Source organism: Podarcis gaigeae (genome assembly GCF_964106915.1).
Source record: "Podarcis gaigeae genome assembly, chromosome: 4".
In the NCBI taxonomy this organism is placed as follows: domain Eukaryota; kingdom Metazoa; phylum Chordata; class Lepidosauria; order Squamata; family Lacertidae; genus Podarcis; species Podarcis gaigeae.
Genome location: NC_139677.1, coordinates 87347786 through 87363507, shown reverse-complemented (window position 1 = coordinate 87363507; position 15722 = coordinate 87347786). Strand labels below are relative to the sequence as shown.

The 15722-nt window shown below is 42.8% G+C and overlaps 1 protein-coding gene across 1 annotated transcript in view; it reads right to left on the bottom strand.

Annotated features, from left to right (window-relative positions):
- Positions 1-655: 655 nt before the first annotated feature.
- PDGFD (platelet derived growth factor D) overlaps positions 656-15722 on the bottom strand; it is a 143668-nt gene continuing 128601 nt past the window's right edge. The window contains exons 6-7 of the mRNA XM_083737124.1: positions 13916-14130; positions 656-6194 (exon numbers count right to left, since the gene is read on the bottom strand). Of these exons, the coding sequence (XP_083593250.1) occupies positions 6060-6194; positions 13916-14130 (350 nt within the window). The 3' untranslated portion in view covers positions 656-6059. The remainder of the gene's footprint in view (positions 6195-13915; positions 14131-15722) is intronic.

The window sequence follows — 15722 nt, the reverse complement described above, 5'->3', positions numbered from 1 at the left end:
TATGAAAGGGCAGTATTTTTTTTCCAATTTTCTTATTATTAATAAATTAAAATCACACCCAGAAAGAGGGGGAGGAAGTCGTAATAAGTATTTTGTGAACTGCCCTGTTATTGTCAGATGCAGGGCAGTATGCAGATTTAATTAATAATAACTATAATTTTCTAGCAGATGACTTGAGAATTGTGCATCTTGACTGGGAGGGTTGGCTGGAGGCGCCATTTTCTGCTCTGCCTCAGGCAGCAAAATGTCTTGGGCTGGTCTGATTGGAATCATGCAACCAATCCTATTTGACCAAACAACATAATCTAAATGAAAAAGTGAACATTGTTTTTTAAAAGAATGCTGGAAATTGCTGGAAATCGGTACTCTTTTTCTTCTTCAGCACAGCTGAAAAGGATCCCACATCTTCATAGATGAGACTCTTCCATTGGTGTTTATGGAGAATCATGTTGACCAATCCTTGAGCCTGACTGTGCACTCCAGCTGAGGGCTGGCCAGGAAGGACAAAGGGGGAATGGGGTCCCATTATGCCATATGGGTGCCTGGGATCTGCATGAGAAATGTAGAGACTAATTCCAGGAATGGAAAGAATGCCAGCTATTGTGCACATATGTTAAATTGTGTCAATGTGTATTAATGAATCGGAACCACCTCCTTCAAAAGCTAGAGTTTATTTTTAATTGGCCATAAGAGACAAAATATTGTGTGTGCTAAACTGTCAAAAGGTCGGTTTAGAAAAGGCAGCATTTTAGGGATATAACACCAACAAAAACAACAATACATATATAAATCACACCTCAAAAAAGCAGAGTCTTATCTTAAAGAATACAGTGATTTCCGCTCTTTTCTTTCTGAAAAGCAATCTTCCCAAGTAGCAGAGTCACTTCGAAAGCATGGGTCTATTTCATGATTCTTTGAAAGTAATATTTGTGCAATGGATTTGATACTGTTTGAACCAAATGAAAACGAGAGGACTGGCTCATAACTTCCATACAAATGCTGCAATCGAATGTCCTTTTGGGCAGCTCACAATCATTCTGATTGAGTGTGTGCAGGGGAACTTCCTAGTGAATTGTGTCCAGAGAAATTGTATCAAATCTAATGGGGGGGGGGGGAGAGAAGAGGAGAATGGGGAAAAGAAAAGAACAGCAATTTGGCCTGCTTATAATTCATTGCAATAAATACATGTGAGTTCTGTTTGCTTACCTCCTTTGTTATTGCCTTAGCAACAACCCTGACATTGTCTTTTGACAGCTCATTCCTCAAAACCAGTTGTGTCAGCTCACTGGAGAGAGGAGGGGAACACTTACATGTTGAGCAAGCTACACCTGGAGTTAGGGACTGGCTGGGCTAAGAGGAATGGTAGAAGGCACCAGCTGGGGGACCCCAAGGGAAACCCCAGAGGTGCCAGGGGATTGGTGGTGGGGCACTGAGGAGAGGGATCTGAGGAGAGGAAGAAGACTGGGAGGAAGTGATGGATGGTGAAGGGGCAGCAGAGTTTAGTGAGCAGTGACAGGGAGCAGTTCAGTGTCTGAGTAGATGAGGGAGGTTAAGAGACTGCTGAAGAATCCCAGGAGTCTCCCCCTCCTGCTGTGACAAGCTCCCCTTTCCCCAGCCTCAGAGAACATGCAGAATAATGAAGAGAGCAAAACAGAGGCCAGAGGTGCACAGGCACCGTTTGAGACTGTTGGAAAACATCCGGGAGAGATGAAGCCTGGAAACTGTGTCATAGGGACAAGACCAACTGAGAAGTGTTGCCGTGTTGTGTGTTGTTTCCTTAAAGGGTTGACTGACAACAGAGCTCTGTTTCTTTTGTGATTACTTGTGTCTGACTCCAGTCCCGACACCTGGTGTGCTGACCTAGCCTTTGGGATGTTTAGATTTTGTAGACGTTGCACATGAACACATTTGCATCGTCCACTCTACACGAGCATCATGTTCTTTGCTAGCTCAGAGGACATGAAAGGTGGTGTCGAGGGACAGGAGCTGGCAGAGCCAACCTGGTTAATTTTGTGAATATTATTGATTGATTGATAATTTTTTCCACTTGATTGTTAAAAAACAACAACCCACCTTCAAAGCAGAATATGACTTTTGCTAATTCAGGTTATCAGGACTGTTCACAAGGAAGGTCCAAATCAAGACAAGAGCAAATCTCAGGCTCATGTAACCTTCCAGTTTCTCACCAATGGTGAGAAATGAATTGCAATTCAAAACATCTGGTGGCCACCAGATTGGGGAAGGCTGTGGAAGATCCTATGACTGAGCTCACATGCACTGTCACACAAACACACACATCCCAATGCATGAAATTCACCCTTGTGAACAGCCCACCACATGCCTGAAGCAAAGAGTCAAGTTTCAATGAAAAAGTCAAACTAAATGGAACTCTAACCTCATGAAAAAACATGCAGTTGCCCTACACGGACAACGGTATAGTTAATAGTGTCTACTAAGGCTTATAAACACACATATATTTCACATTCTAGTTTCTCGGTATTAACATGGAATTCTAGGAAGTTTTGCCCAAGTGAAGAATTGTGAAGAACCTTTTTCAAAATAAGTAATAAAGCTGAGAATCTTTGGCTTCAAAGCTGCTCACTGAGTATAGGAGTATAATGAATTAAGCATCTTAAAGAGGCATCCTGGGGAAAAAAATTCACCCAAGTTGAATAAAAGAAGACCAAGAAATCTCACAAGCCATGTTTGGCTTCCCACGAGTTCCACCAGAATGTTAAGTGGCAACTCACTCAGTATTTAAACTGTATTCCAAGAAGGCTTTGATAGAGATATAAAAACAGGGAGCAGATAATGCATTCAACTTGATAAAAGAAACCAATCTAGAGGACAGAGATAATTTTAGAACTCTACCACTGATATAATCAGCAGAACAGGGGCGGTTTAAAAGTTCACAATATTACCTGATAACAAGCCAATTTAAGTTTAATGCAGGAAATGCTATTGTAAAACCATTCCTTTCGTCCTTAGAGACAGGCACGAAAAAGCAACCCATAAAAATGAAGTGCAGCTTCAGACTGCTGTTAAGTATAAATCCTTTTCTGTGAAATCTTCCACCCTATTTTCCCCATTATATCCACAACCAAGAGTTCATTGCCTTGAACTCCTAAGCTGGCCTACATTTTGCACTGGACAAGTCGCATTGGGTGGGTGGGTGAAATCAAATCAAAAACATGAATGGAAAGGATCCTCTTCCATACCTTAATCAAATAACTTTCTCATAAGTTCAAAAGCACATTCTCATAATATGTTCAAAAGCTGGCTATGGAAGTAGCCTTTAAAAGTATGTTATTTTGCCAGGAGGCAGGCAGTAAATGCATATCTATATTCTGTGAAAATAATAGGCATTCAGTATTACTCAGCAAGAATCAGGTGAGGCTCAAGGCATTAATATGCCTCACCAAAAATTCAATCCCGTGATCTTTTTTTTTAAGTGCCAAAAGTTCAAACTTGGCTATGGAAGCTACTAGATGCAGTTAACACTATAGTATATAATGAGAAAAGTATGGCATTTTATATGCAACTAAAAGAATACAGACAAGGTAGAACTCAACTCTTGCCCACTGAATACGTACATATGCAGGAAGAGTTGGTTTAATGTAGTGGCTAAGATACTGAAGATCCCCAGTTTGAATCTCACCTCTGACATTAACTCAAGCCCTAAGTACACTATAGTCTTAAAGCAGTAGCATGCCACCTTAAACAGACCTGGCTTTCCACAAAGAATTATGGGAACTGTAGTTTGCTAGGGATGCTGAGAGTTGTTAGGAGGCATCTGGTTGGCCATTGTGAGAACAGGATGTGGACTAGATGGGCCATTTGTTTGCTCCAGCAGGATCTTCCTATGTTCTTATGTGTGTTCTTAGGTAACGGTAACGGTAAAGGTAAAGGGACCCCTGACAGTTAAGTCCAGTCGCGAACGACTCTTGGGTTGCGGCGCTCATCTCGCTTTACTGGTCGAGGGAGCCGGCGTTTGTCCGCAGACAGTTTTTCCGGGTCATGTAGCCAGCATGACTAAGCCGCTTCTGGCGAAACCAGAGCAGCACACGGAAACGCCATTTACCTTCCCTTTGGAGCGGTACCTATTTATCTACTTGCACTTTGATATGCTTTCGAACTGCTAGGTTGGGAGGAGCAGGGATCAAGCAATGGGAGCTCACTCTGTTGCGGTACCTATTTATCTACTTGCGCTGGTGTGCTTTCGAACTGCTAGGTGGACAAGAGCTGGGACTAAGCAATGGGAGCTCACCCCATCGCAGGGATTCAAACTGCCAACCTTCTGATCGGTAAGTCCTAGGCTCAGTGGTTTAGACCACAGCGCCACCCGCGTCCCTTTAATGTGTGTTCTTAGGGGAAACCTATCCCCCTCCCAGAGAATACAGTTCCCAGAGCCCCTGCAAACAGAGACTGACTGTTAAACCAGCCCAGGAATTGGAGCTCTGGAAGGGGAATTGGGGCCCTTTACAAAGCTCAACACCTTTAACAAAATACAGTTCCCATGTTTCTTTGGGGGATGCTATGACTGTTTAAAGTGGTATGATAGTGCTTTTAATGTATAGTGCAGATGGGCCCTCACTTAAATGGCCTTAGTCAAACCACTAAGTGGTTTCTCAGTCTCAGCCTCACCCCCATTTTCAATATGGGGGATAATAATATTGATTTGCCTTACAAAAGTATAACAACCTTATGGGGTTGTTGAATAAATTGCTGCTATATAATGTATGTGAAGCACTTTGAACACTAAAAAACAAAAACACTATACAAATGATACATATTAAGGACCATTCTAAGGTGCTGCACTTTAAACACAGGTGCAGATTAGGGATGAGATGAAGTGGTGAAGAAGGGAAGTTATTTTGCTTTTCCACCCAACCAGGTGAGAATTCTGCATGGAAAAGAGGAACCTATCTTGATACATGCATTCCTCATTGTTAAGGCTATTTGTGTGCTACTGTCTTTTGCCAAAGAATTGTGCTCATGACCATTGTCTAGGTCTACAAATGCGTGTGGATTGTGGGATGGGAAGGAATATTCTAGAACCAAATAGAAACAGCTGAAGATTCCCAAACGTTCTTCAGAAACACCATGGAGGATTCCACTAAGCACCACCTTAAGGAGAATAAGTGCGGTTCCTGACAATGCAGAAACCATTCACCCCTACACTAAATGTAACTTACATGTCACACTGGTGGATGTTAGTCCAATCAAAAATAGACGTCATGCATTGCATACGATTCTGTTCATCATAGTCTTTTAGGGAATCTGAACCTGTATTTTGAAGGGATAACGGGGAGCTCTTCAACATAATCCAGAATACTTTATGAGCAAGCAGAAGGCTATGCACAGGCTTACTCTGCTTCTGGCGATCTCTGTGTTGCAATGGATATATCAAGGCATGCAAAATAATGGGCATGGATATGTATCTTACATTGGTGGCTGTGGTCTCTTGCTTCCCCATACAGCACTAATGTTCTGTAACGTATATCCATTACGGCAGATCCATGAGTGGGTAACTGTTTCTTCATGGTGTACATATGCTGGACTGGGTGAATATGTATAAACTGGGTTTAGCTATTTGGAATACATGTATGCCCATAAGGTTTTTCCTTATTTATATTTTAAGTGTGCTTAAGTCAATAGGCTGTGTGCGCAAAGGGCTGTGTGCAGCAGCATATGAATACCTGCATGCCTACTCACTGTGTAACATGTAGGTTGATTATTTTTTTAAGCCAACTAGGAAATTCAGCCAAAGGAATACTGCTATCATGCTCACTGCATGCACTGAAGATTTCAGCTTTTGGCTTCTCTTGTTTTCTACTGCTTAATCCCATATTTGAAGTCAGATACCATAAATCAGTGTTATTAATGATTAGCTGTCATGGCACTTAGTTCTTGGAGTTGGGAGGCTGTAGGCACCTCTACCAGCTACAAGCAAGGCTGTTAGCGAAGTTCAGTGGCCACTGGGCGACCTTCTGCAGACTGCTCCTCCTTCAAGGGAAAGAGGTCCTTTTAAGTTGCAAACAGGATGGCATGGTCTCTTTTTATCGAGGTGGCCTTGCACTGCAGACACAATCGCAACGCTCATGGTGCTCCAGTTGAATATCGATCAGCGCCATATTGTTCTTGGTTCTGCCCCGCCTCCTGATGTGACCTGCTTCAGGGATGAACCTCAACACCTGGGAAGGAAAGCAGACACTTTGTCAGTGGCATTGGAACACCGGAAGCTGCCTTACATGGAGTCAGACTATTGGTCCACCTAACTCAGTATTGTCTACACTGACTGCCAGTTGCTTTTAGGAAGCAGTTTCCCCCAGCCCTACCTGGAGACTCCGGGGATTGAACCTGGGAGCTTTTGCTTGCAAGGTAGATGCTACATCACTGAGCTACGGTCCTTTCACAATGTTCATGCAAGGCCCTTCCCCAGCCAATGTGGTAGGAAAGGGAATGGTCAAGGCGTGGGCTTGACCAATGTTGTGTTAAGTTTTGTATTTGTCAACACATGAATTATGATGCTGGAGGAGACTCTTGAGAGTCCCATGGACTGCAAGAAGATCAAACCTATCCATTCTTAAGGAAATCAGCCCTGAGTGCTCACTGGAAGGACAGAATGTGAAGCTGAGGCTCCAATACTTTGGCCACCTCATGAGAAGAGACGACTCCCTGGAAAAGACACTGATGTTGAGAAAGATGGAGGGCACAAGGAGAAGGGGACGAGAGAGGACAAGATGGCTGGACAGTGTTCTCGAAGCTACCAGCATGAGTTTGATCAAGCTGCAGGAGGCAGTGGAAGACAGGAGCGCCTGGCATGCTCTGGTCCATGGGTCACAAAGAGTCGGACACGACTAAATGACTAAATGACTAAACAACAGCAACTGTGAGCTCTCCATGGTGCTGATAAGCTGCCTTTTTGCCCTGCTACTCTGCTTGTGATCTGGCAGTGCCTTACTGAATTTGACTGAACTTCCAAGCTAGCCTTGCTGTGATTCTCCTCTTCAGGATGTGACCTCTGTCCTATGAGCACCAGCTGAGTCCCCCATATGACCCTAAGCTGGAAGAACACGGGACAGCACTCTTCTTGCTTGTGTTGCATCAAAGTGTTAAAACCTTCCTATACAGGAAGGCTATTGACCTTCAGGTGCTGAATTTTATCTTCCGGGGTGTTTTTTTTTATGATGTCTCTTACTTCAGCTTCCCACCCCCCACCCAATTGTTCTTTCTGTATAATACTGCGGTTTTATTGCATCACTATTTTCCAAGCCACCTTGAAGTATATGATAGGATATAAATCAGGAGTGTGCACCAACCACAACATTTGGTTTATACCCCAGTCTGACTCTTCAGAAACAGTCCTGTTTGGTCTGAAATGCTTTGGTTGCTACCTGGTTTGGTTCTGGCCTGCAGTCAAATCCCAATATGGAAATTGAACCAATTTAACACCGAGCCAGTGGCAGGCCAGAGAGCAGGGCATATAAAGCAGATCTTAATGCTTGGGAAGGTTCTTGGAGGCAGAGGCAGACCTTCAATATCCTGCCTCTCAGTTGTTTAAGGGTCAATACCAGCACTCTAAATTGGACTCAGAAACAAACTTGTAACCAAAAGTAAACGGTGCAGGATTGTTGTAATACGTACTGACCATCTTGCCCCTTGCAGGCAATTGCATAGGACGCCTGTGTACCAGAGCCCTGGAGTTCCCACATATCCAAGGTGATAGGTGCCTTGGAGTACACTTGGTGCAATGCATGCAGGGATACATGCTATATAGCATGGTTGGAGAGCTTTAGGCCCAGAAGCAAAATACAGCTCTCCAGGCCTCTCTGGCCAGTCCTTGGAACTCTCCCCCAGCAGTACTCTTCACCATGCCTCCTTAAATGTTTTTGCCTGGCTAGAAGTTGTCTATGAACTCTGATGATGCCCCTTGCTTGTCTGGATGAAGAATAGAGGCGTGTGTTTCTGTGTATGTGTGTAGATGTCCTCAGGTAGAATATACATTGATTGTTGCACCCACTTTTGCATCTGGCACCTCCCAGCATTAGCCTGTGGGTCCTGACAGGTTGAAAAAGAAGAGGAGGAGGAGGAGGAGGAGGAGGAGGAGGAGGAGTTTGGATTTGATATCCCACTTTATTACTACCCGAGGGAGTCTCAAAGCAGCTAACAATCTCCTTTTCCCTTCTTCCCCACAACAAACACTCTGTGAAGTGAGTGAGGCTGAGAGACTTCAGAGAAGTGTGACTGGCCCAAGGTCACCCAGCAGCTGCATGTGGAGGAGCAGGGAAGCGAACCCGGTTCACCAGATTACGAGTCCACCACTCTTAACCACTACACCACACTGGCTCTCAAAGATCAAATGTGGCCCTTGGCTTGAAAAAGCTTCTCCACCCTTGCTCTATAGACACCACCTCTTCCACATGCAGCTTTTTGAGTGGAGAAGATGGATTGTGCTCAAGCCCTTTCTCAAAATCTAATTAATGTAAAATGCACTTTGAAATTCACCAGCATTGTTCAGCGAACAAGGCCTTTTCGAATGAAAGCACATGCAAAGGGATGAGGATCTGCCCAGCATTTAAGCCAGCAGACCTCCTGACAGTTTAGGGATTTTGTCTTCTCTGTATTTTCCATTAAGAAACATGAGCACAGTATATGCACTTTGCTGATAACGGGAGAGAAATGAATTGGCAGGCACTTTCCCATCCAAGGCCGGAAAGCAGTGTTTGAACAACACAGAAATTGGGCGGCTTTACTAAGTGATCAAGGGACTGATGCTTAACATTTCAATCCAAGCTTCCATCTAATAGTCTTAGGCTCAGGTTTATTCAGCAGACCTGAAAGGATGAAAAAGGCAAGGTCGCCTGCCATAGTCACGGTATATTAAAGGGAACTCTGTGTATTTAAAAGAAAAGCTCACATTTGCATGTTGCAGGCATGAGGCTTGCTCAAATATGCAAGCCTACTGAAAGGGAGCTATCTAATATGGAGCCTCTTCTTCAAAAGGGAACACAACTGGGACCTGAATCAAAAAGGTATCCTTCTCACCTCCTAACATGAGTATTCCTGTTCAGGGTTCCAGCCAGCCAGCCAGCCAGCCAAGTATCCTCTTTCAGGATATTATAAATTGCTAGAGGCTGAAGCAGAATATTGTCTACCCTACCTTCCCAGTTTTCCAGTTTCCTTTTCAATGAACTATCAACATTTCGAGGCTACTGAAGATGCTTAGTCCTCATTTGTTCCCTTAGGCTTTGAAATGTTTTTGTTTACTTCTGTAAACCTCAGAGGTCCACTGAGCAGACTGATACTTTCCTCTTGTTTCCTCCCGTTTCCCACAGGTATATGGCTGTCCAGAGAACAGGAATGCTGGACTAGACTGGCCATTGGCCTGATACAGCAGGCTCTTTTTAGGATCGCCTGTTGTTTTTCAATGGTCCTATCTGAGATGCACTTCTGGTGGCAATCACAACCTGAGTTTGCTATTAGAGGGATTAGTGAAGCTTGGGCAGATGTTCATAGCATGGAGCGTTTGCTCATGAATCCTGTTTGCTGTGCGCATTCCAAGAATGTCATCCCAAACACACATATTCTTTGAACACCCTAGACAAGTACAGTGGTACCTTGGGTTACATACGCTTCAGGTTACATATGCTTCAGGTTACAGACTCTGCTAACCCAGAAATAGTACCTCGGGTTAAGAACTTTGCTTCAGGATGAGAACAGAAATTGTGCTCTGGCGGCGTGACGGCAGCAGGAGGCCCCATTAGCTAAAGTGATGCTTCAGGTTAAGAACGGACCTCTGGAACAAATTAAGTACTTAACCCGAGGTACCACTGTACTTAACCCGAGGTACCACTGTACAGATGTAAGTTTGAACCACCATAATAGCTTTACAAGTGCAAGTCACAGTGAACCCTGGGCTTGCCCACTCTCCCCTCCCCACTGCTCACCTTGAGTGTAGTTTTTTATCTCTTTCTTGAGTATGTGCTAGAGCAGAGCATGGGAGAATGGGATGCACAAGCTTGGGGGGAGGCTAAGGTTGTTTCATATGATATCTGAGTGTACCCCAGATCTGTGCCCTCCATTATGCAGACTCAGAGCCAATTCACCCTTGTTTGACCTCTGTGCAGACAGAGTGTGGCACTCACAGTGCTTCATTGCATCCCTTCTCTTCCTCCCTCCTGAGGTCTCAAGAAAACTTGAGGAAATTTGGGGAAATAGAGATAAAATTTTTTCCTGACCTCATATGAGGAAAGGGTAGTTCAGGGACTCTGCTATGCAATTGCTTTGAACATTTACATTGGCTTTACCATCCGTAGGACGTTAAGTACGAAGTAAGGATAGGGCTTCACAGAGGAATGGGAAGGAAAAGAAAACTGTGCCGCAGAAAATATTCCTCCCCTTATCCCTTCATATATCAGAGATTGAATCAATCCTGTATACGGAGCCCTGTTAATAAAATACTAGATGGAAAATGCAACTGTTGAGCCAGATACAGTGTTTATAAGAATGTAAAAGATTATGATGGCCTTATAAAAGTTCTCATAGAATTGACTATATGGGAAAGGCAGGTGAATGTGATGCAGGTCTGAGCTTCCTGCCTTGTAACTTTATTGAAGGGTATCAAGGGGTTGTGTTTGTGACACATTTCCTCGGGTGATAAATGCTCTGGGCTTTTAATGCAACCTGCATCTCACTTCCTGACCTTGTTTGGAATTCAGGTGACTATGGAGTAATCTGGGGTCGCTAAACATGCTTGAGAATTTAAAGGCTGAGTAAAGTCCTCTCTCCTTTTAAGTTGATGATTAATTTCTCGGCTTTTAGCCAATCAATATTTTTTAACCTATGCATCTAAAAAAAAAAAAAAAAGGAGTGAATTTCTCTTCTAAGAAGGTGGTTCTGGATCAGACCAATAGCCTATCCAGTCTGGCATCTTGTTCTCACAATAACCAACCCAGATGTCTATGCAAGCAGAACCTGAGTGCCACAGAAATCTCCCCTCCTGTGGTTTCCAGCCACTGGCACTCAGAAGCTGTCTGGGGCTGGTGGGAATTAGAGTCTATGACATCTGGACGGACAAACATTCCCATCCCTGTAATGGAGAACTTGATGGTGGGGCACACTTGAAAACCTCTATACAAAAAGTAACAAAAGAAAGTGTTCAGATTAGGCTTCTTATCCAAATTATATCCATGTTGCATTGCATATTTTTACAGTTTTGGATTATGAACTGCCCTAGGAGAAATATTTTTGAAGGCAGTACACAAATGTCTTATATAAAATATTCTGCGGTATAACATTGAACGTTTTGTACATGCAATACATTTGCCCATCTGTATGAAGGCCTCTTAATAAGTTAGCTTTGCATAGGTAATTTTTTTCTATGATAGAGTGTATGGCCACACTATGCATTCAGAGGTGGCACATGTCCCTTGAGAATTGTCCCTCTTGCTCAGTATTGGAATTGATCCCAAGAAAGGAAAGGCAGGAGTTCCTCTCAGCAGCCCCTCTTGCCCTTGCTGGTACCTTTTTTTAAATAAGAGGAAATGGCTAGATAAATGTGGAACAAAGCTAGGGATGAATGCTTAGCCCTAGGATTCAGAAAAATTCAAGAATTTTGCCTGGGAAGAATGTGCTGGACTAACATCACTCTGGTCTTTCATGTACCCAATATAGATTAAACTTCACAGTGCCTATTAATTCTAATATCCAAATCTATGTTCATTGTACGGTTAATTCATCCCTAAAGGATACATTTACATTTACATTTACAAAAGCCAGGTCATTCGAAGCTCAAGCTAGAACATTGTCCTTAATTAATTCCAGTCTGCGAGATAAAAAGAATGGAAGGAATTAATAGCAATTCCTGTGGTGGACTCGGTGAGCAAATTTCCTCTCCTGCACCACACACACACACAGAGAGAGAGAGGTTTTCTCATCTGGCGGAACTCAGGTATCTCCCCATCAGGCCTACCCAGTGGCCAAATAATCTTTTATCCTGGACCTTTAATATTCCCCATAAATCACCACCATTACATTAATATCTGGGTATAAGCATCCCCCAAAAAGTAGAGCTGCCCTGTTTTCATTTGATCGCACTCAGGATGCAGCTAGTTTACAATGCTGCTAAAAAAAGCATCCCCTCCACATCCCAGTTCAATCAACCCATATAGAGATGAGCTCTCAGGTGTTTAACTTTCTTAATTAAGAGCATGTGTTATAAATTTTGAAATCCCACCAATAAGATGTTTAGTAAGGAAGGAGAAGAAGCAGGGAGTAGTTGAATTCAGGCCCCTGAATCCCTTCCAGCAGCTGCTTGGTGAGATCGGTATTTTTAGGGTTGCCATATTTCAAAAAGGGACACGGGTGGCACTGAGTTAAACCACAGAGCCTAGGACTTGCCAATCAGAAGGTTGGCGGTTTGAATCCCCACGATGGAGTGAGCTCCCGTTGCTCGGTCCCTGCTCCTGCCAACCTGGCAGTTCGAAAGCACATCAAAGTGCAAGTAGATAAATAGGTACTGCTCCGGCGGGAAGGTAAATGGTGTTTCCGTGTGCTGCTCTGGTTTGCCAGAAGCGGCTTAGTCATGCTGGCCACATGACCCGGAAGCTGTATGCCAGCTCCCTCGGCCAGTAAAGCGAGAGGAGCGCTACAACCCCAGAGTCAGCCACGACTGGACCTAATGGTCAGGGGTCCCTTTACCTTTATTTCAAAAAGATAAAATTCCTGAAACCCGCAAAATTGTTGAGCTTTTTTTTTTTTTTTAGAAAGCCCCCCCCCCCCATGATTTTATGCCTAGGGCCATATGAGTGCAACTTGGCTGCTGAATCAAACTGGGGAATAAGGCCTGCAATATCCATTAGTGCAGAGGCGGGCAACTTATTTCCACTGAAGGCTGCATTCCCTTGGGGATAATCTGTTGGGAGCCACAAAACAGCAGTGGGTTGGGATAGAGGCTGAAGTATGTGGGGCCACCCCATTGCCTCTCTACCAGCCCCTCCTCTCTCTCTTTCTGCCCTCCATCTTCTTCACCACCGCCCAGTTGACGTGTAATGATTAATCATAGGTTGGGTTTGTCCTGCTTTGGTTTGTTCCTTAATGTTCACTGTTTTGCATGAAATAAAGGGGGTTTTTTCTTTTAAAAGGGGGGGGGGGAGAATATAGGGTGTGTTTTTGTCATTGGAGTAGTTTAAACACTGAGACCACGTCTCTCCTGTAGATGCTTAATAAATCACCTTCCTGGGTCTTTCATTTTGAACAATCAATATCCTCTGTTGGGAGAAGCTGAAGAGTAGGGAGAGGAAATAATTGAGCTGGAAAATGTTCATTGCCATGCTCCCCCCCCCCCATTTCATTAGGGTTTGTAGGAATATTTAACTTTATTTAAATGATTGATTGTGTAATCATTTTTTAGAAATATTAAAATTACAGTCGTACCTTGGATCCTGAACACCTTGCGAGTCGAATGCTTTGGCTCCCGAATGCCGCAAACCCAGGAGTGAGTGTTCCGGTTTGCCAACGTTCTTTGGAACCCAAATGTCTGACGGGGCTTCTGCAGCTTCTGATTGGCTACAGGAACTTCCTGCAGCCAATCAGAAGCAGTGCCTTGGTTTCTGAACAATTTTGAAGTCAAACGTACTTCCAGAATGGATTCCGTTCAACTTCCAAGGCACCAATGTATGTTTATTTTAGAAATTGTAAAGCAATAATGATAATTGCTGCAGCACTGTTACAGTAGATTGCATTAAATACCTTCATATATTCTTGTAAAGAATAATAATAAAAACTAAAAATAATAAATTAATAATTAAATTGGGTTACCAAGGGAAAAGTAAACATCTCGGAGGGCTTGCTTTTAAAACACAGATTATCTTGAGCCTAGAAAATTTATAGATGTAAGTAAAGACCGATGTACCTCGTGATATTTTTTCACCAATTTTCCTGCTGTACATGTGCAAGATTTCCAGTTGTTGAACCCACAGCCACAGTTCCCCCCACAGCGCTGGACCAGAAGGCAGCGTGGAAAGAAAACAACGTTGGTTTGCTTCAGTTCTTCCCTTATGTTGACAGAATAATTCCTTGGAGTGCAGCTGTATCGCTTCACATCGTCATTCAACCTATCCAAGTCAACTGAAATGGAAAAGGAGAGAGAGATGGCATTTGTAAAGAAAACGTATTTGTTTAATACATTTCTAACCTGTCATTCCTCATAAGGGGCAGGCAGGGAGGGGGGCACAATACAAATTGCAATTTCTAAATATATATAAAGCTCAAAAACCAAAAGGAACAGGTGGTACAAACCTTAAAATCACAACACCTATAAAGCTAATAAAATCTTAGAACTGGCAGCATGCTTCCACATGTATAATTCACTTCCACAAGATAAAGTGGTGACAAACTCAGAAAGCTTTAAAATAAGAACAGGCCAATTTATGGATGATGAGACCAGCAATGACTACTAGTCATGAGGGTTATATTCTGCCTCTACTGTTAGAGGCCATGTGCCTTTGAATACCATTTGCTGGAAATAACAGCATTGCACCCAGGTTTTGCTTGCTTCTTATATCAAACAATACTAGCCTGTTCAGCCCAGACACTGAGGACCAGTTCTGAGGGCCTTCTGGCGGTTCCCTCACTGTGAGGTTACAGGGAACCAGGCAGAGAGTCTTCTCGGTAGTGGCACCGATCCTGTGGAATGCCCTCCCTTCAGATGTCAAGAAAATAAACAACTATCTGACTTTTAGAAGACATCTGAAGGTAGTCCTGTTCAGGGAAGTTTTAAATGTTTAATGTTTTATCACTTTTTATTATTATTATTATTATTATTATTATTATTATTATTATTATTATTATTATTATTATTTTGGGAGCAGCCCAGAGTGGCTGGCGAAACCCAGCCAGATGGGCAGGGAATAAGTTGTTGTTGTTGTTACAAATGCTCAAATGTGTTTTTATCTGCTGTCCATAACACAAACACCATTCAAAGTGCATTCCAACCATCCCCATTATCGGTATGGATGGATGGATCTGTTCATTTGTGGTTTGTGTCACTTTTGCATGCTTTTACCCATAATATCCATTTCTGCTTTAAGCAACCCCTTTTTATAAATCTTCTCAAGTGGTATTTAAATACATATTTTAATGTATATTTTAATAATGTTTAAATGTGTATTTTTCTCAAAATATGTCTCAAAAGGTGTGATTTACCTCAAAGAATGTTTCTCAAGGTACATTTTTCTCAAAATAATTATGTAAAGGTGTGATTTTTCCTAATGAACATATTTTAAGGTAAATGTTTTCCAAAATATATATTCAAATAGGCGATGTCTCTCAAAGTACTTATTTACATGTGCAATTTATCTCAGGATATGCATTTTAATATCTGTTTTATCTCTAAATACATATTTAAATGCATTCATTCAAGATACATATTTTAAAACGGCTGCTAAGAACATTCGTAAAAGTGCAAAATCAACTGTATATAAATTCTGCTTTGTGCATTGTCCAAGAGGTGTGGATCATGACCTTTCATACTGGAATTATGCAAGGATCAAATTCCTCCATCCATCAAAGGGGGCTGGCTGAAGACATTTTGCTGAGGCGAAGTACAAGATAGCATCCTTCCCAAGATAGCATTCTGCCGAAGGTGACTGCACTGGATGGTAGCAGGCCAACTCCCAGTAGGAAATGGTGGCTTTGGGAATCCTCAAAACCATCATTTC